Source organism: Lepus europaeus, chromosome 3, assembly GCF_033115175.1.
Source record: "Lepus europaeus isolate LE1 chromosome 3, mLepTim1.pri, whole genome shotgun sequence".
Lineage (NCBI taxonomy): Eukaryota > Metazoa > Chordata > Mammalia > Lagomorpha > Leporidae > Lepus > Lepus europaeus.
The window spans coordinates 158,759,000-158,779,644 of NC_084829.1; the positions used below are offsets into that span (position 1 = coordinate 158,759,000).

The window sequence follows — 20,645 nt, forward strand, 5'->3', positions numbered from 1 at the left end:
TGGGTGCAGGGGCCCAGGCACTTGGGCCATCTTCTGCTGCTTTTCCCAGGCCATCAGCAGGGAGCTGAACTGGAAGTGGAGCAGCAAGGACAGGACCAATGCCTCTATGGGATGCCAGCGCCAAAGGCAGTGGCTTTAGCCTAGCTGCTATACCACACACTGGCCCCTTAACTGTCAGGCCAGATGTCTGCCCCAAATTTACCTTTTAATTCCATTTTCCATGAACTTTTTTGAAGTACTCTTGTATACTTATATTTGGGTATTATATGTGCTGTATATAGAATGAAACTCCTTAATAATTATGAATAAACAAAGAGAAAAACCAAAATATTTTCAAAGAACTGAAAAGTTTGCTTTAAGCATTTTTAACATATTCTCTTTTAGGCCAGTAGAGGTAGCTGTGAATAAAAACAGGAAATACAAATATTCCTGTCGAGCTGCTCAAGGTCAGCCATTAGATGGCACCCTTTCCGTTTTGGGAAATTAGATTTCTATCAGAGCTGGAATGCAGACTAAGGTAGCTAGCGACACTGGAGCCGATTCTGATTTACCTGGATTTATCTAGAATAATCCTCTCAACCATTTACTGAGTGCATAGACTTGGGCCATTTCTATTCAACATTTTCTGACTAAGACTGTGTCCTTACACACAGAAAGATCACATTTCCTAGTAAGAGGCAGTACACAGTGACAAGAGTTCATCACCGGACTCAGGTCAACCTCATAATCATCAACAAATCCTCTGAATGCAGAACTCTCCAGATGCAGAGCTGAGATAGCCCATACGGCTCTCTGCAACCTGAGAGCAGGGTGATATCACAGGAATTTGTTTGGGAAGCCAACAGGCAAAGCTCAGCTAACACGTGGCCGGCACTGTGGCTCAGCACCAGCATCCCATATGGGTGCCAGTTCAAGTCCCAGCTGCTCCACTTCCAATCCAGCTCTCTGCTATGGCCTGGGATAGCAGCAGAAGATGGCCCAAGTCCTTGGGCCCCTGCATCCGCATGGGAGACCCAGAAGAAGCTCCTGGCTCCTGGCTTCAGATTAGCGCAGTTCTGGCCATTGTGGCCAATTGGGGAGTGAACCATCAGATGGAAGACTTCTCTCTCTCTCTCTGCCTCTCCTCTCTATGTGTAACTTTGACTTTCAAATAAATAAATAAATCTTAAAAAAAAAAAAAAAGCTCAGCTAACAGTCTACTTGGGAGCCCTATCTCAGCACAATGCCTGGCTCAGGGCAGGCCACAGAGGACTTCTGAATGAACAAGCCATAAGATTATTAATAACACTACTGCCTTCAAAAACTGTGCCCTTAAGAAGGTATCAGTAAAACCAGTTTTCTGTAAGGTTTCAGAGATATAATGCCTAACAAGTCGTGCATAGGGAGAGTGTGTCTCCACAGCCTCTTTTCATGAGAGATGAAGAGGCAACATAAAGGAGTCCACATATTCTTAAATTTAGTAAGGCCCATCAGGAAATATTTTCCTCCCCAAAATACTTTATTTAGGCAATAATCTTCTTACTAGTGTCATTAAACTAAGTTCATGTTCTAGAAACTAAAATAGCACAGTCTAGCACATAAAGCCAAATTCTCAAGCGTATAATTTAATTTAAATAACCTAATTTAGTTGGCCTATGAAAATTTGGATTGATTCATTCTTATGACTCTTCTAAATCAAAAACTATTCATTTTTTCAAATACCTTAAAATTTTACTACTCAGTTTATGACCTATATTACTAAACACTAGAAACACCACCTATGAATTCTACACAATAATTGCTAACAGACTTGTCATTTTTACAGAAACTAGAAGCTTAATAAGTTCATTACTAAGTATTTGCATGTCTCCCAAGTACCTTTCATATGTAGTCAAGGAAGTTTTTCACTTGTCTTCAAGTACCTGCTCTCATATTATATATAAATATGAATTCTGTTTTCATTTGCCACTAGGTCCTAAGCTTTTTTCTACTCCACAGCTCAATAGGGCTTCTCTTTTATGAGAAACAAGTGGCCAGTCCTAAACCAGCCTGACATCAATTATTATGTTGGGAGATGAGGCCTGCATTGAAGATATCTAGAAAAACTTGCTAATTGATCAAACACTGAGTGGGTCATGTGACAATGAAAATCAAATTCAATACCTCCTGTCACTAATCCTATTCCTACTCTCGACTCCTTTACTTACCATCTTAGCTAAGGTAGGTAAGGTTGAGTTCAAAACCTTGACTTCTGCCAGTTATAAGCCGTGGGATCCTAGGTACATGACAAGCTTTCTGAGTCCCAATTTCCTGACTTAAAATGGGAGGTATTATCTACTATATAGTTATTTTAAAGATTAAATAATACATTAAGCCTAAAATACCTAGTACAATGCCTGAAATGAATTTTATATTGGTCAAATGCAAAGCTGAGGTAGCAGTAGAAATTGTCAAAAGCCTTATTATAGGCTTTTTTGTCTTTTCCAAGCAATTATTAATTTATTGTTATTAATGACCAGACAGCAAAGTTACTTTAAAACTAAAGGTTAGGACAAAAGCAGCATCATTTGTCTACCAGTGCATTTAAAGTGAAAAGTACAATAATGTGGGATGGGCATTGTGGTGCAGTGGGTTATGCCAGCATCCCATAATGCAGTGTTGCTGGTTGGAATTCTGGCTTATCTGCTTCTGATACTAATGTGCCTGGGAAAGCAGCGAATGATGGCCCAAGTACCTGGGTCCCTGCCATCCATGTGGGAGACCTGGATGGAGTTCCTGGCTCCTGGCTTTGGCCCAGCCCAGATGCTGCTGTTGTGGGTATCTGGTGAGTTAACCAGTAGATGGAAGATTTCTCAATCCTTTCTCTCTCCATCATTCACTCTCTCAAACTGGCCTTCAATAAAAAAATAAATCAAGTACATTAATGTCTATGTTTAGTTAGGATTAAACAAAATGTGAGAAGCTCAATAATGCCTACGAGGTCATTCCAGCAATCACTCCCCCTAACCTGCCTTAGTATCTCCCTGTCAACTGTTAATTCTCTTAACATCAAGCCAGAACTCTGCTGTCACCCACCTGGCTGGGACTGACTGCTTTCTTTCACTTTACAGCAAAACTCAAGACACACCTGTAAACACTGCCACCAAGTTCTCTCCAATTCTACCGGAACCTGTTTCACTTAGGTCTTTCCCTCTTTTCTCCATCTCTGCCACACTGCCACACACAGGGAACTTCCAGGCCTCACTTCATTCACTGAGCTTCCCACCAGCACGTGACAGCCAATCACTTCCTGAACTGCTCTCTTTACTTGGTGTTCTTGGCACCCTTGTGCTACTCCCTAACCACCTCTTTCTTAGGGAAATCTCCCTTTCTCCAACCTTAAACCTTACAAGTCCCCAAGTGCTCTTTCCTCACACCTCTCCTTGGCTCTCTACCTTCACTGCTTCCGTGAGCTCATCTGGTCACATGGCTTTCACTACTACTCCACAGTGAGGAGTCTCAAATGTACAGATCACATTGTACGTCCCCCCTGCATACAAAACTTTTACTTGACGCTCTGCCTGGCTCTGTACAGACAGCTCAAGCTCACACGTCTGAGACTGAGCTCCTGATGTTATCAGATTCCCTAACAGCTCTTCTCACACTGGCCCCGTTTGTTTTCCAATTGCTCAGGCCATAAGTTTTTTTTTTTAATTTATTTTATTTATTTTTTTTATTTTTTGACAGGCAGAGTGGACAGTGAGAGAGAGACAGAGAGAAAGGTCCTCCTTTGCCGTTGGTTCACCCTCCAATGGCCGCTGCAGCTGGCGTGCTGCGGCCAGCGCACCGCGCTGATCCAAAGGCAGGAGACAGGTGCTTCTCCTTGTCTCCCATGGGGTGCAGGGCCCAAGCACTTGGGACATCCTCCACTGCACTCCTGGGCCACAGCAGAGAGCTGGCCTGGAAGAGGGGCAACCGGGACAGAATCCGGCACCCCGACCGGGACTAGAACCCGGTGTGCTGGCGCTGCAAGGTGGAGGATTAGCCTAGTGAGCTGCGGTGCCGGCCATAAGTTTTTTTAAAAAAAGATTTATTTATTTTGAAAGTCAGAATTACCAGGATAAGGGAACAGGGGGGAAACAAAGAAAGAGATCTTCCAGCCACTAGTTTTCTCCCTAGGTGGCTGCAATGGCCAGGGCTGGGCCAGGCCAAAGCCAGGAGCCAGGAACATCATCTGGGTCTTCCTCATGGCTGGGGGCCATCTTCCACTGCTTTTCCCAAGCCATTAGCAGGGAGCTGGATTACACGTGGAGGAGCCGGTGCATGAACTGGCGCCCATATGCGATGCTGGTGTCACATATGGTGGCTTAACCCACTGTGTCATCATACCGACCCCCAAGGCCAAAAGTCCTGAAGACAGCCTTGACTTCTCTTTTTTCTCTCACACTTCACATCCAACTTCTAACAAAGCCTTGTTGATTCCACCTTCAAAATGTATCCAGAACCTCCTCTCATCAATTCCACTGCTGCCTTCCAGTCCAAAGTAACATCAGCTCTCATCTGCCACAAGAAGCCAGGGCCACAGAACTTCCTATCAGTTGTGCTAAAAAAAGGTCAGTCATTCCTAACATATAGTGCTTTAGTGTGTGGTATAAATTTTACATACATACACATGCACACCTGTTATACACATACATAGTATGCATATATTCAAATACATATGTATATATTCCCACACATATACCTGTTCATACATTCATATATACACACACACATACATACACATATGTATATATAGGCTTTTGGGATTTTTCCAAATAATGTGTGAATAATATGTTAATTAATATAAACTAATTAAAAAATACTTATAAGGATGTTTATAAATAGACGTCAAACAGCATAGAAAGTCATTCTAAATTATTCTTTTCTAAAGTGTATTTTCATTTATTTGAAAGAGTGGCAGAGAGAGAGTGAGCACGCACTTCCATCTGCTGGCTCACTCCCCAGATGCCTACAGCAGTCAGCACTGGGCCAGGTCAAAACCAGGAGCCAGAAACTCCATCTGGGCCCCTCACTTGGGTGGCAGGGACCCAAATACCCATGCGATCATCTGCTGCTTCCCAGAGTACACACGAGCAGGAAGCTGAGGCAGGAATCAACTCCAGGCACTCTGCTATGGGCTGCAGGCATCTCAAGCTCTGGTTAACTCACTGTGCCACAATGCCTACCCCCTAAATCACTAGTTTTATCAAAGGAGTAGCTAATGTCAATTTGTACAGAACATTAGCCATGAATTATTCATTACTAACTATATTTGACGATCCACCACCTTCAAAAACTTAGTTATCTATGAATTACTAGTAGTGAGAAGTTACCTGGTTATTAATAAGAATTTAGCCCGACAGTGACCAAACTATGTGCAAATTTGAAAAACCAGGAAGATTCAGATTGAAGAAAGAAGAATAAACACCACACACCAACCACAGACTGTAGTTACTTACACTGTGAACTCCGAGGGCTTTCCAGACTGCGAAGCTGATCACACCAACCCCACACCACGCATAAAGTGAGCCCCAGCCCAGAGCTCGCAAGGCAAGGGAAGACCCACTCTCCGGTAAGGCAGCCGTAGACATACTCCCCTGAAATGAAGTCACACAGGTTTGAGTGAAAATAGGCTATTCAGAAAAAAACCAAAAAACACATCCTGCGAGTGTTTGAAATGAATGATTCTCTGCATTAGCAACACGATAATGGCAAGGCAGACCACAAGGTCAAATGACTATTCATGACATGGCTTCTCTACTGACAAATACAAGTATGCGAGGCACTGTGCCTGCTAAGACTTCCAGAAAAACCCTAGACATTCTGTCAAGATTTCTCTATCCTCCATCTCTATCACTCACTGGTACTTTAATTAGATTGACATTAAACTGGTTAGCTAATCTGTAAGAAATAGCAAGTTTATAATATCTTGTTGCTAAAGTCATTTCCTTTCTTAGGATACTTTTCTTCGCACCATTCAACCGGTAACTCAGCACAGTTTTTCTTGTGCATGTCTGGTCTGTGTGAATGCTGTTCCTAGCACAGAAAAGGCCACTGCTTTGCTGATCGGTATTCCTGACCCAGCACCATGAGTATAGTTAAGGACTCAGTATAGGCTGACTTAACACTTCTTGTAAATATAGCTTGTAACCAGCAAATCATCCTGATGTTTTCCTTTGCCATTTTCTACAAGGAAAACAAAATATTCTCGTATCTGACTCCTTTTCCCATGTTGCTATAATTCTACAGTGGTTCCATAGATACCACAGATCTCACAAAAAAAGCACTGACTTTTAACTGGCCTGAATTTTCATGTAGAAGTAGGGGCATTATCCAAATATAATTAAACCAGGGTCTGGGTAAGTGCTTTGGCCTAAATTTCATTTTAGAAACACAGATTAAAAACTTGTTATTTCCCTGGGAAGGAAGAAAACCAGCCTATGTATAGGTACTTTAAGTCTATATAAACCCACATTTGTTATATTAAATCAAGTAAAAAAGATAACTATGTATGAAAATAACCCTTGATGACATAGTAGTTATTCACAAATTCTTACATCTTTTAGGTTTTTTACAAACCTATTAATGTGGTATCAGTCCCATACATTGATTGGAAGATGAGTTATTACTGTCTACATACTTCTAAAAATGAATTTTAGTAGAAACTTGATGTTAAAAATTGATCTGTCCTTATTAAGCTTTAAAAAACCCATTCATAAACTTTGTCATAAGCTTTTTCCTCTGAGGAAGAATGTCACATGACATTCATATATCATTTTCTAAATTTTCAAAGTGAACATTAGTTAGTTTGCTACAGCAAAAGACTAATTTCTCAAAAAAAAAAAATGCTACATATGCTAGCCACATACAAGGGGTTCACAAAGTTTGCAGAAAATGAAATTAAAAGATAAACTTATTTGGGTACAAATTTTTTTGAAATCCATACATGGCTTTCTCATATACACATTTTCCCATGAACTTTTTCAGATATGTGTGTGCACACACACATGGCTGTGTATAAAACCCACATTTTTCTGCACTGTCCTATTGTTTTTGATTTAAATCAGAATCAAAGTATCTACATAGGGAAATGAATTTAATAACTTATACTGCAGTTATGGTATTTTGCATCCTCAAGATAAAGAAAAGCATTTTCTAAATGCAAACGCTACCTTTATAACATCTCCATGCCTGAAGACGAAGGTGTCCCTCTAGCTACTGCATTCTTACCAGGTGAGAAGAATTAACTCACATAAGGAGGGCCTAGCAGGAGGTATCTGCTCAGTTTGTCAGAATAACCTACAAATATTATGACTCATACACATGTTTAGCTTTTTTTTAGTCTAATACTGGGATGAATTTTATGTAATTCAAAAGGATTTTTAAAAAGAACGTTCAATCTAGTTATTTCCCTATACTATTTTCTAACCTATTTTAGATCAAAGAAGCTCAAGAGAGAATCATCTACCTCAGCTTGCACTTCCTCTTTCTGTTTATTCAAGGAATCACAAAGAAACTTTCATTCAGCACGATTACTTTTCTTTATTTTAAAGATTTATTTATTTATTTATTTGAAAGTCAGAGCTACACAGAGGAAGGAGGAGAGAAAGAGGGGTCCTCCATCCAATAGTTCACTCCCCAATTGCCGCAACGGCCAGAGCTGTGCCGATGCGAAGCCAGGAACCAGGATCTTCTCCTGGGTCTCCTACGTGGGTGCAGGGGCCCAAGGACCTGGGCCATCCTTCACTGCCTTCCCAGGCCACAGCAGAGAGCCGGATCAGAAGTGGAGCAGCCAGAACTAGAACTGGCGCCCACAAAGGATGCCGGTGCCTCAGGCCAGGGCATCAACCCGCCACGCACAGCGCAGGCCCCACGATTACTTTCCAACTGTTTTCTGGCATGCAACTGAGCTAAGACAATGAAAATAAGATGTTAAGGGAATGATATCATGCTGAAATAAGCACAGGCAGTCTGCAGCTGAAAAGTGTATCATCTTGAAGTCCTTTTGGATTGCAATTTGGACCTATTTTATAGTTAATACCTAGGTTCCCAGGCTAGTGGACAGTCTACAAGTATTTAAATAACAATGCTGTTAAAAGGTATCATTTATTCTCCCTAAGTAACCAAAGAGAGTACCATGTTTGGCAAACTGCTTAATCCATCTGTGCCTCGGCTTCCTGCTCTTTACGGAGACAACATACAGCAACAGTGGTTCCTAGGGTTGTGAAGGGGTTCAATGAAGACAGTTATCACATGGTTAGTACTCTCATGCCAGGCATGATTACTGTTGCTGAAGTCCTCCAGGGGGCGACTCTAAAGTGCACCACCTAAGTTTAAGCTGGTGGTTGCTCAGTACAAACTCACTAACTGCGTGCTCCAGATGTTAAACTCTGCAAACCACTTGACCTCTAAAACAGTCTACGTGGTAGTGTTCCAATTCAAATGTTTTCCTAGAGGGAGGCAGAACTTCACCATCCAAAACAGTGGTTCTCAAACTTATTGGTCTTGGGATCCTGTTACACTTGGACCCCAGATTTTCAATTATGTGGGTTATATTCATCAGTATTTATTGGTATCCAGATAGTTGGACTTTTATATCTGCCTCTGCACTAGTCTGTTGTAAAATTTTCTGGGTTTTGTTTTGGTTAAGGGTCATGAATAAAATCTATCCTCACAAACATTTGTAGTTAGAAAAGGAAGAAGTATTTTAATAGCTTCCTTCTTTTACAACACATAATAACTCAACAGAGAGGAGCCGGTGTTGAGGCACAGCTGGTTAGGAGGGCTGGTTTGGGTCCTGCCTGCTCCACTTCCAATCCAGCTCCCTGCTAATGTACCTGGGAAAGCAGTGGGAGATGGCCCAAGGATTTGGCTCCTGGCTTTGAGCTGGACCAGCCCCAGCCATTGTGACAATGTGGAGTGAACCAGCAGATACAACACCTCTGTCTCTCCCTTCTCTCTGTAACTCTGCCGTTCAAATAAATAAATATATCTTTAAAAAAACACAAAAACCTTGAAAAATAGCATTTTAAGGGTTAGTTGTGGGGCTGGCACTATGGTGTGGCAGGTAAAGCTGCTGCCTGCAGTGCTGGCATCCCATATGGGCGCCAGCTGGCATCCCGGTTGGGCCACTTCCAATCCAGCTCTCTGCTGTGGCCTGGGAAGGCAGTGGAAGACGGGCTTGGGCCCTGCACCCACGTGAGAGACCCAGAAGAAGCTTTTGACTTTGGATCGGTTCAGCTCCAGCCATCTGGGGAGTGAACCATCGGATGGAAGACCTCCCTCTCTCTCCCCCTCTCCCTCACCCTCCGCCTCTCTGTAATTCTGCCTTTCAAATAAATAAATTGTAAAAAATAAATAAATAAATAAAGGTTAGTTGCAATACAATATCTTAACTCATAGCAACAAATTTTTTTTGTTACATTAAAATCCATTAGTTTATTTTGGCCTTTTGTTTATTTATTTGAGAGAATGAGAACACCCCCAACTGCTGGTTTCCTCCCCAGATGCCTGCAAGGGGTGGTTGGTCTAGGCCAAAGCCAGGAGCTGAGAACTCAATCCAGACCTCCCATGTGGGTGGCAGGAACCCCATCACTGCAGCCAACCTCACTGCCTCACGGATCTGCATCAGCAGGGGGCTGGACTCAGGAGCCACAGCAGGGAACTAAACCCAGCTTCTCTGACATGGAAGCCAAGTGCTTGCCCCTGCTCTGCGCTGTAATGGATCTTTCTGTCCACGTACGATGCTCATTCAGGAAATATTGGTCTTTTTTAAAGCAAACAAGAACATGACATCATTAACATCTTCATGAACTTTCACCAGAAGAGCCATTAAGTACTGAGCAGCTGTCAAGCTCACACAGCAGATACAAGTTTTCTAAAGACTCCTTTTCACTTGAAAGCCTGAATTTTATCAGTGGAAACAAACTCTCATACTGACAATTGCTTGTTTGAAGAGACAGGCTTATTTCATTTATTTTAAGTATATGTCTGCCAAACATCCACTTGTGAATAACTATAGTTTATTGCTGGCTCTTCCAACTAAAAATATTTTTGTGGGGAAAAAAGCAGCTAGTTCAGCCTGCATCTCAGTCTACCCAATCTATGGAAAAGCCTACTTCACTATAAAAGCTCAGATAATCTGTGCATGCTTCTGTTTTAAAATTTTAGAAATTTATTTTATTTGAAAGGTAGAGAGAAAGAGATCTTTTATTCCTGGCTCACTCCCCAAATGCCCACAATATCCAAGCACAGGCTAGGACAAAGTCAGGAACCTGAAACTCAATTCAGGTCTCCCAAGTGGGTGCCAGGGCCCCAAGTACTGAGCCATCATTGACTGCCTGCCAGGGTGCTCTAGCAGTGGAGCCGGGACTTGAACCAGGCACACAGATACGGAATGAAAGCATCACAAGCAGCAATTAACTGCTATACAAATGCCTGCCCCACGCTTCCCATTTCTTTACACAGGATAGTAATCAAGTGTCATGATTTAATAAAATTAGTAATTTCACTGCTTTATAAGTGGCATTCTATGTAACACTGACTTATTTTTTAAAGTTACAGATGCGGGGCCAGTGCTGTGGTGTGGCAGGTAAAGCCTGTAGTGCTGGCATCCCATATGGGCGCTGGTTTGAGTCATGGCTGCTCCACTTCCAAGCTCTCAGCTATGTATGGCCTAGCAAAGCAGTGGAAGGTGGCCCAAGTCCTTGGTCCCCTACTCCCTCCCTGGGAGACCCGGAAGAAGCTCCTAGCTTCAGACTGGCGCAGCTCCAGCCACTGCGGCCATTCTAGGGAGTGAACCAGTGGGTGGAAGACCTGTCTCTCTCTCTGCATCTCTGTAACTCTGCCTTTAGAATAAAATAAATTGTTTAAAATAAATAAAAAAAGTTATAGGTACACTGTAATGACTACTAGCATAGTTAGATGCCTCTGGCTTGGTTATATGAAGGCACCAGCAATACCTTATACCACTGCTTCTGTACCATCAACTGAAATATCTTAGTATTATTTTGAAAGTGCTTGTGGCCAGTGCCATGGCTCACTTAGCTAATCCTCCGCCTGCGGTGCCGACACACCAGGTTCTAGTCCCGGTTGCTCCTCTTCCAGTCCAACTCTCTGCTGTGGCCTGGGAGTGCAGTGGAGGATGGCCCAAGTGCTTGGGCCCTGCACCCCAATGGAGACCAGGAGGAAGCACCTGGCTCCTGGCTTTGGATTGGCACAGCGCGCTGGCCGTAGCAGCCATTTGGGGGGTGAACCAAAGGAAGGAAGACCTTTCTCTCTGTCTCTCTCTCTAACTCTGCCTGTTTAAACAAAGGGAAAAAAAAAAAAAAAAAAGAAAGAAAGAAAGTGCTCGTAACAGGGGCAAGAGTATGGTTTGGCAGTTAAAATGCCTACATCCATATCAGTGCCAGGTTTGAAATCCTGACTACTCTACTTCTGATTCCAGCTTCATGCCAATGCACACCCTAGAAAGTAAAAGGAGATGGCTCCAATACTGAAGTTCCTACCACTCACATGGAAGATCCACACCGAGTTCTGGGCTCCTGACGTTAGCCTGGTCCAGCTCTAGCTGCTCTGGGCACTTGGGGAGTGAACCAGTGGATAGAAGATCTCTGCCTGTTTCTCTATCTCTGTCTGCTGTTCAAAAAGACATCTGTTGAAGTACCTGAGTCTGAGTCTTTCCTCCGGCTCCTGACTTCAGCTTCGCTGAAGTTATCTGTGGGAATACTCAATATTTGTCCCCCACCCCAGACATTAAACTCCCTGGGGAGCAGGTAACTGTTCCTTTGTGCAGCCCACAAGGCTAGCAGAGTGCCCGCCACATGAAAGATTCCAAGTAAACATGTGTGGATGCCGTGAAGCACTGATACGTAAGACCAACGGGGGTGGGGGCAGGTACAGGACACTCATAACAAGTACAGTCGTGCACAGCACTGACTTTCTGGTCAACAGACCACATACACCACGGTGGCCCCAGAAGATCCTATCGCTGAGGAACGCCATGGCCAGCGTACGTTAGTGTAAGCACACCCTGATGCCCAAACACGACCAAACTGCCCAGAGACATTTCTCAGCGTCGATCCCTGCCATTAGGCAACACGTGAATGGAACTGCAAGTGAAGGTTAAGAAAACATCTCAGCAACTGGGGAAATGAGGTTCAGCACACAGAGAGCAGCTGCTCGATCTTACTCAAGGAGTGAGGATTTCTGCTATTGGTGGATAACAGTCATGCCACCGAATTTTACTGAGCACCTACTATGTGCCGGGCACTTTTCCAGAGCCAGAGTCCACGGCAGTGAACATGCAGGACCCCTGTACTCAGAAAGCTGACATGCACTTCAACGACCCCAGGATGCACTCTCTCCTCACGCAATGAGCACTCTGTCAGAGTTCAGTTGCCACCATTTTTTCTTTCTAAATAGTACATAAAATATTGGGGCCTCTTACACTTCATAGTGGGTTACCTGGATTTACAGTCAACATCATGTTGTGAATAGATGTACCAGGTAATTCTGAAAGTCTAAGAAAACACACACACAAAAGGAGTACATGTTTTTAGCTGAAAACAAGGCCTGCCAACGCGTGTGCTTCTGGAATCGTGAGCTAGAGACACAGGTTTACTTATTTTTTTTTCAGGCAGCTTCTGGAAAGATGCATGCATCTTTTACTTTATTTATTTGAAAGGCAGAGTTACAGAGACAGACACAGAGAGAAAGATCTTCCATCCACTGGCCGTGGCTCACTCTCTAAATGTCAGCAAAGGCTGCAGCTCAGCTGATCCGAAACCGGGAGCCAGGAGCCTCCTTCAAGCCTCCCACTGGGGTTTGCTCCGCTGCCTTCCCAGGCCATCGGCGACTTTAACTGCTTTGCCACAGCACCGGCTCCTACGTTCACTTCGTAATGCAAGCTACAAGGTCATCAACATTTTCTTTATGCAAAAAAAAAAAAAAGCTATTTATTGTAAACAACACCAATGCTATGAGCGGGTTTGTGCCACAAACCTTATTGAACCACTCGGGGCTTTTCTTTTTAGCCAGCGACAACGTTGTAACAAATCCAGCTAACATTCCCGCTGCCGCAACAGTGCCGAGGAAAATGCCACCTGCCAGGCGATTGGGGAGCGGAGAGTTAAAAAAAAAAAAAAAAAAAAAAAAAAAAAAAACGTTAAAAAGATGCACACAGGTCTCAGGTACGATTAGAGTCTCATTCAAAATCACTAGAAATTCGGGAAGTGCCGGCCGCAGTCTCCCCGGGGTGACCGCTGCGGCACCTGCGTGCCCTCACGGCCCGCGGCTCCCGCGGCCACTCGGGGGCGTCGCTCTCCAGCGCGGACGAGGGACGCAGGTTCCCGTCCCCTCTCCCCCGGGACCGCGGAGCCACGTGTCTCCCGGGGAGGAGAAGAGAAACGGCAGCGGCCGCAAAAGGCAGGGCAAGGGACACAGCGCTGAGGGGCTGGGGAAGCGCAGGGGAGACCCGAGGCCAAGCGACCCGGCCTGCCGCCCGCAGAGGCCATCACCCCTCCACCGGAAACCGCACCGCACCGCACCGCACCTTTCACCACGAAAAGCCGGTCGTCCGCAGGTCCCGGGGCCTCCAGCCCAGCCGCGGCCCGCGCAGCCCCAGCGCCCGCGGTGTCCATGTTTTACGTCCCCCACCACCGAGTCCGGCCCCAACCGGGCCCGGGTGGAAGCGAGAGCGAGGCGGAGGAGAAAGGTTCCGCCGCCGCGCGTCCCTGTGCAACGTGAAGACGGGTCCGGCCGGGGTCCCCACATCTTCCCGCTCGCGCTGCTGCGGGGCCGGCGGGGGGATGTGGGGGCTGCAGGCGGTGTGCTCCCCGCCGATCGCAGGGTTTCAATAATTACTTGTCTGGTTTGAAAGAATGCTGAGCCCTGACTCCAGGAGGCCCCGGGGGTCGCTGATGGCCCCAGGCTCCCAGCCCCAGCTGGTTGGAGGATGCTGGAGCTCAGCTTCCGGATCAGACTCTCGCCGGGTCGGCTCCCCAAAGCAGGCCCTGGCCTCTTCTCTGCCGTCCTCCCTGGGGAGAGCGGACCTTCTGGGCAGCCAGGCCAGCGTGGGGTCCCGGCCCCGGGGCGGGCGGCGCTGAGGCCTTGCACGGGGACAGGCCTGGCTTCTGAGACCCGGGCGTCCGATGACAATGCGGCGCTCTGCCTGTCTTTCTCTGCCCCCAACACTCCGGGGCAGGGGTTTCCTGAAGAGGGGTGCGGACCCAGCTTCCAGCGAGTTGTCTGTGGTGCGTCATAAATGCAGGTTGGAGGAATGAGTAAACGGATGTATTCCTTTTAAATGCAGGTAATAGCGGAAACCTGGGGCCAGCCGTTGTTGGTGCAGTGCCTGAAGCGCTGCCTCGGTGGCTGGCATCCCCTGGGAGCGCTGGCTGGAATCCCAGCTGCTCTGCTCCCCAGCCAGCTCCCTGCTAGTGCACCTGGGAAAGCAGCTGAAGATGCCAAGTGCTTGGGCCCCTGCACCCATGTGGGAGACCCAGAGGCTTCCTCCTGGCTCAGTCCCGGCCATTGGGATCATTTGGGGAGTGAACCAGCGGATGGAAGGTCTCTTTTTCTGTCTCTCCCTCTCTCTGTCACTCTGCCTTTCGAATAAATAAAGCTTAATAATAAAAATAATAGCTTAAAACCCGAGTACAGGCCCTAAACTGCATCTTAGCTTTGTCACCTTGGGGTTACTTGGTCTCTCCATATCTCAAACTCCTCAACTGTAAAATAAAGGAAGGAACCTCCTTGTCTTAGTCTGTTTTCTACTGTTACCACCACAGACTGGATGTATTGTAAACGGAAACAGCTTATTCCACTCAGTTCTGGAGGCTGGGAAGTTCAAGGCTGAGGGGCTGAACCTGGTGAGGGCTTATGAGCTGCATCACATGTGGAAGGCATTACAGGATGGGGGGCAGGGGAGAGGCCAGAGCTCATCAGAATTCATCATGCCCCTGCTCCTGTAATAACAGCAGTAGTCCTCTCATGAGGGCAGAGTCCCCATGGCTCCCGATACTATCACTGTGGAAATTCAATGTCAAGAGTTTTTGAAGTGCACCATAGCACCACCTCATAGGTTGCTGTGAGAATTATATGAAGCAATGTGTAATAGAGAAGTTAGCACAAAGCCTGGCACAAAGAAGTAGTACATAAATATTAGCTCTAATTATTGTCACCTTTGATTGCACTACTGTTTTTTTGTTTTTGTTTTGTTTTTTTTTTTTTTTTTTTTTTGACAGGCAGAGTGGACAGTGAGAGAGAGACAGAGAGAAAGGTCTTCCTTTTTGCCGTTGGTTTACCCTCCAATGGCCGCCACGGTAGGCGCGCTGTAGACGGCGCACCGCGCTGTTTCGATGGCAGGAGCCAGGCGCTTATTCTGGTCTCCCATGGGGTGCAGGGCCCAAGCACTTGGGCCATCCTCCACTGCACTCCCTGGCCACAGCAGAGAGCTGGCCTGGAAGAGGGGCAACCGGGACAGGATCGGTGCCCCGACCGGGACTAGAACCCAGTGTGCCGGCACCGCAAGGCGGAGGATTAGCCTAGTGAGCCGCGGCGCCGGCCTGCACTACTGTTTTTGCATAATTCTTTAAGGAGATTTTAAAAAATAACAGATGCCCAGGGGCTGGCGCTGTGCCCGCTGCCTGTGGTGCCAGCATCCCATATGGGGCCGATGTGAGTCCTGGCTGCTCCACTTCTTATCCAGCTCCATGTTAATGTGCCTGGGAAAGAAATAGAAGATGGCCCAAGCCCTTGGGCCTCTGCATCCACGTGGGAGACCCGGAAGAAGCTCCTGGCTCCTGGTTTTGGATCAGCCCAGCTCCGGCCATTGCTGCCATTTGGGAAATGAACCAGCTGATGGAAGACAACTCTCTCTCTCTCTCTCTCTCTCTCTCTCTCTCTCTCTCTCTCTCTTTCAAGGAAATAAATAAATCTTCAAAGAATAAAATAGATGCCCAGGACCTCCCCTGGAGATTAAGGCTCTGCAGGTGCAGGGCAGGGAATGGTTTAAAAGCTCTGCGAGGGTAAGGATTATGAGAGGGGACTGAGAGCCTCTGTTCGGTTCTCATTTCTTCGTGGATGCGCTCATGCGGAAGCGTTTGACCTTTGGACCCCTCTATGCCTGAAAGGGCCCTTTGCGCTGGTAATACTGAGCTAACTTGTTGAAGTTCCAAGGGCTGAGCCTTACTTCTTCCCCTTATACATAAGCTGACCACGGCTGCTAAGATTTGTGCACTCTGGCTGTCTGGAATCACGCTAAATGCTTCAAATACATTACCTCATTTAATGCTATCCACGAGCTCTGAAAGACTAACTTGCTCAAGCTCACACAGCTGTTAAGTGGCAGAGCCAAGACTGAAAAGCAAGTCCTTCCTTAGCCAGAGTGCCCGTGTCCCCAAGCATGTGGGTGATCCCTGGAAGGGCTTGGTGAACACAGATAGCCGGGCCACACTCCCAGCGTTCTGGAGTCGGAGTTGCGGGGGGGCGGGGGGGTAGCGCTGAGAACTTGTGTGTCTAAAAAGTGCCCAGGTGACATGGACGCCATGGGCTCCACTTTGAGACCGTCTTCTCTGCACCTGGCTCCTACAGCCTGCACCTCTTCCAGTCTGCACCAGACACTGCCACTCTAGGACATCGGTTCTCCCAGTCTGCTCAGAGGGATACAGGGCAAGCCTTGCCCTCTGTGCTTGGCAGTCTCCCCTCTGGAGGCACAGGACCTCTTTCAGATGACGTCACTGTTTACTGTAGGGAGCAGAAGGAGAGACTCTGCATGCAATGCAGGCAAGTTGCCGAGTCCTGACTGCAGAACTTGAGAGTAACAACTCCTGAGGAGCCCCCGTCTGCTGTCACCCTGCAGGGTGTGGTTGCAAACCTCTACCTTCTTTCACACGCCCCTGTCTTCTGCCTGAAAGCTCCTTTCCCAATATACACCGGGCTGAAAGGTGATAAAAGCAAACCAATGGCTGCTCTTGAGCCAGGGGGGAGCAGCTGGCATTGTGGTGATGCCTGCTGGATACATACCACAGAAAGGAGTGACTGACTGGATACGCACCACAGGGCAGATTGACTGAAAGCCCCTTGGACAAGGCACGTCTGTGGGAGAACTAGACCCTTCCTCATGAGCCCCAGGTGCCCGCAGTATGGCTTTCTCTATGCTGGGGACCAGAAGATGGTGTTTCAAGAGCCCTAGATGGGGGCCAGCATTGTGGCACAGCAGGTGAAGCTGCCACAAGCAACGCAGGCATCCCATGTGAAAGCCAGCTGGAGTCCCTGCTGTGCCACTTCTCATCCAGCTCCCTGCTAATGGGCCTGGAAAGGAGACCTGGATGGAGTTCTTGGCTCCTGGCTTTGGTCTGATCCAGCCCTAGCCATTGCGACCATTTGGGGAGTGGACCAGCAGATGGAAGATTTCTGTGTCTCACCCTGTCTCTCTGTAACTCTGCCTTTCAAATAAATCAAATAAATTTTAGGAAAAAAATAAAGGAGCCCTAGATGCCTGAAAAATACAGGACAGATGGTCCAGGGTTCTGAGATTGGGACTGTATTTCAGGTGTTTCAAGTTAGAATGCTGAAAGAAAGCTTTTTTTTTTTTTTTTTTTTTTTTTTTTTTTTTTTTTTTTAAAGATAATGTTACCTGAAGCGTCTTATTTCCACAAGGCACACTTTCGGTACTTCAAGTACCACCAGATTAACAGGCGAGCTTCAGGAATCCCGAAGTCCCACGCACGCTTGTTCCTGCAGGAAGGCAGGCTGCACACTCCTGGCAGGCTTCCTGCGCACATTCAGAGCAGAGCAAGCAGGACAGAGCCTTTCCAAGGGCGGCGACTGGAGATTAGAAAGCTGCAGAGCTCCCAGGCTCCACGCAAAGCTGGCGGGACTGTCATTTCACGGCGAGCGTAAATACCCTTTCAGGAAAATGGAATAGAAATGTCTTGTTGTAGAAACGAGACTGCTGGGAAGGCAAGTTTATCTGAGACAGACGCTGCTGCTGTTTTTGTGTTTGTTGAAGTCAGCTGAAGCCCACGCCAGCCATGCCTCTGACCACATTTTTTTTCCCCAAACTTCTCGGCCCCTGTAGGTTCTGTTTCAAATTTTGACAGCTAGCAACCTGTGAGCATTACAGTTCCCAGAATGCAAGGAGCCCTAGCTCTAGTCAGTTTCAAACACGGAAAGGCTCTTCTTCCCTATCAATTTTTAAAACATATCTCTGGCATTTCAATTTCTCCATGATTAGGGTATAAGAGGCAATGATTTTTTTTTAAAAGATTTATTTATTTATTTATTTGAAAGTCAGAGTTACACACGGAGAGAGGGAAAGGCAGAGAGAGAGAAGTCTTCCATCCAATGGTTCACTCCCCAATTGGCCACAATGGCCAGAGCTGTGCTGATCCAGAGCCAGGATCATCTCTGGGACTCCCACATGGGTGCAGGGCCCAAGGACTTGGGCCAACTTCTACTGCTTTCCCAGGCCATAGCAGAAAGCTGGATCAGAACTGGAGCAGCTGGGTCTCGAACCAGTGCCCATATGGGATGCTGGAACTGCAGGTGGCAGCTTAACCCACTACGCCACAGCACCGGCTCCAGAGATGGGGTGATTTTAAAAATCTGGTAGGGCTCATATGTAAAAAGGAATTCAAAGATAAGTTTGTTTTGGTGCAGAGGATTTTGAAATCTGTGTATACTTTTTTTCATCATAAGCATCTTTCATGGACTTCTTGAAGAGCTCTCATACATTGGTCAAATCATTCTCACTGCTGCTAGATACAAGATAATTGTCAAAAACAGAGCAGAGAGCTTTAAAAGCTAATGCCTAATTAAGTGCATGCATAGGAAAAAGATTTCCATTGAATTATTAACGGAGGTTACTTTGAGGGAAGTGAGTTGTCTCTCTGTAGTTCTTCTACTTTCTGCTTTACTAAGTAGAAGGCCTAGCACAGCAATATTTTGACACGCTTCTAGCCTGTTTGAAAATGTTTTCTCGAGGAGAGCACTGTTGATACGCATCCCCTTATTTCAAAGGTGGCTTTTTCTGTTTAAATAGAAATGTTATGTAGGTTTCCAGAGTATCCCATCACACTCTCCAGCAGGGTGGCCACGACGCATTCTTGGAAAGCAAGGAAACAAGAGCAAGAAGCCAGAGGTCAGGAGGAGGAACTCTGGACTGGCCCGAGAGCCCGCGGCACCTGCCTTCCCCGACTGCGGCTTGCAGGCCTCCTGCTCCGGCTGCCTGGGCGGTAACTGCCATGAAGAAGGGTCAGTACAGCGCAATCTCAGCGCTAAGTGTGGTGACAATTCCTCTTGACTGAGCTGAAACTAGACTTTCAAAGCTTGAGCCGCATTGTTCCCTTCCACCATCTCATTACTTACCTTTGAGAATCCTGCTCTGTAACGCTTCCAGGTTGAATAAGGTGTCTGTCTTTATCACAGTAAATCAAAGTTGCCTTTATAGACTTCTTCTTTCAGTCTTTCTTTATTACAGAGTGTATCTTTCCCATCTCCTAGGTTTTTAGTTGAATTGCTAATGATGAACCAGAAAGCTTTGGAGAGCTGTTATATTTTATAAGCCACTGTATGCTTTTTTAAAAAATATTTTATTTTTATTTGAAAGACAGAGTTACAAAGGGAGGTAGACCAGAGAGAGAAAGGTCTTCCATTACATTGGTTCACTCCCCAAATGACCACAATGGCCAGATCTGAGCGCATCCGAAGCCAGGAGCCAGGAGCTTTCTCTGGGTCTCCCACGCAGGTGCAAGGACCCAAGAACTTAGCCATCTTCCACTGCTTTCCCAGGCCATAGCAGAGAGCTGGATCAGAAGTGGAGCAGCTGGGACTCAAACCAGGGCCCAAATGGGATGCTGGCACTGTGGCAGCTTTACCCGCTATGCCACAGCGCCAGCCCCTGGATGTTTTCTTACAAAAGAGTGGTGCAAATGCTTTTCTTTACGATGCTGTGCTCTTGTGACCATCAAACATGAGCACGTATGTTCAGCCATCTTGTAAACTGTCAAGTGTTCTGGCAATGTGAAGCATGAGTGTTTTTGGCCCTATGAGCAACCCAGTGATAGAAACATCATTTATCATTCCCCCAAACAAAATACATTTTCCTCTCTGCATCATCATTTTGCCAGTCTATAAACGCAGAAATATATGGCATGTTTCACTCCTATTTACTATTAAAACCTATGGTATCAACCTCTTGCATCATTAAGTGCTTAATCCATTTATGGTATGTTTTTCTTAATTATCATATTCTCTCTATGTATTAACGAGTAGAAACTATAAAATCCTTTTTAAAATAGGCTCTATCCTCTGTATGAGGAAAGAGTGACTACCTAACCTAATAAAAACCTTTTTTGACTGTGTTTAAGATTGTGTTTATTTTTCACTCACACACCACGTGTTGACTGAGTACCTAGTATGGTCGTAGGTACTGTTCTTACTCTCGGCGAGTAGAGAGGTACAGTCCTTTGCTTCCCAAAGCTTATAGCTCCATGACACTCAATTTCCTATGTGATAATTTCATCAAAACAGCTTGCTGCTTCAACCTTTGTGGTTGATGTTCTTTCGAACTCTGTGTCTTCCACTTTCCGCCTCAACAAGTAAAATAGGAGTTACCACAGAGCTTCGAGTCACTTCTCTGA

At 46.1% G+C, this 20,645-nt stretch overlaps 1 protein-coding gene across 2 annotated transcripts in view; it reads right to left on the reverse strand.

The window, feature by feature from the left end:
* The window catches only part of TMEM242 (transmembrane protein 242), a 40,093-nt gene extending 26,439 nt beyond the window's left edge, over positions 1-13,654 (reverse strand). Inside the window, exons 1-4 of one of the 2 annotated variants that reach the window (XM_062186975.1) lie at positions 13,553-13,654; positions 13,003-13,103; positions 5,460-5,597; positions 4,019-4,518 (exon numbers count right to left, since the gene is read on the reverse strand). In XM_062186975.1, the coding sequence (XP_062042959.1) occupies positions 4,420-4,518; positions 5,460-5,597; positions 13,003-13,103; positions 13,553-13,640 (426 nt within the window). In that variant the 5' untranslated portion in view covers positions 13,641-13,654 and the 3' untranslated portion in view covers positions 4,019-4,419. Of the gene's footprint in view, positions 1-4,018; positions 4,519-5,459; positions 5,598-13,002; positions 13,104-13,552 lie in introns of those variants that run through there. The other variant, XM_062186974.1, reaches the window with a different exon arrangement.
* Positions 13,655-20,645: the final 6,991 nt, after the last annotated feature.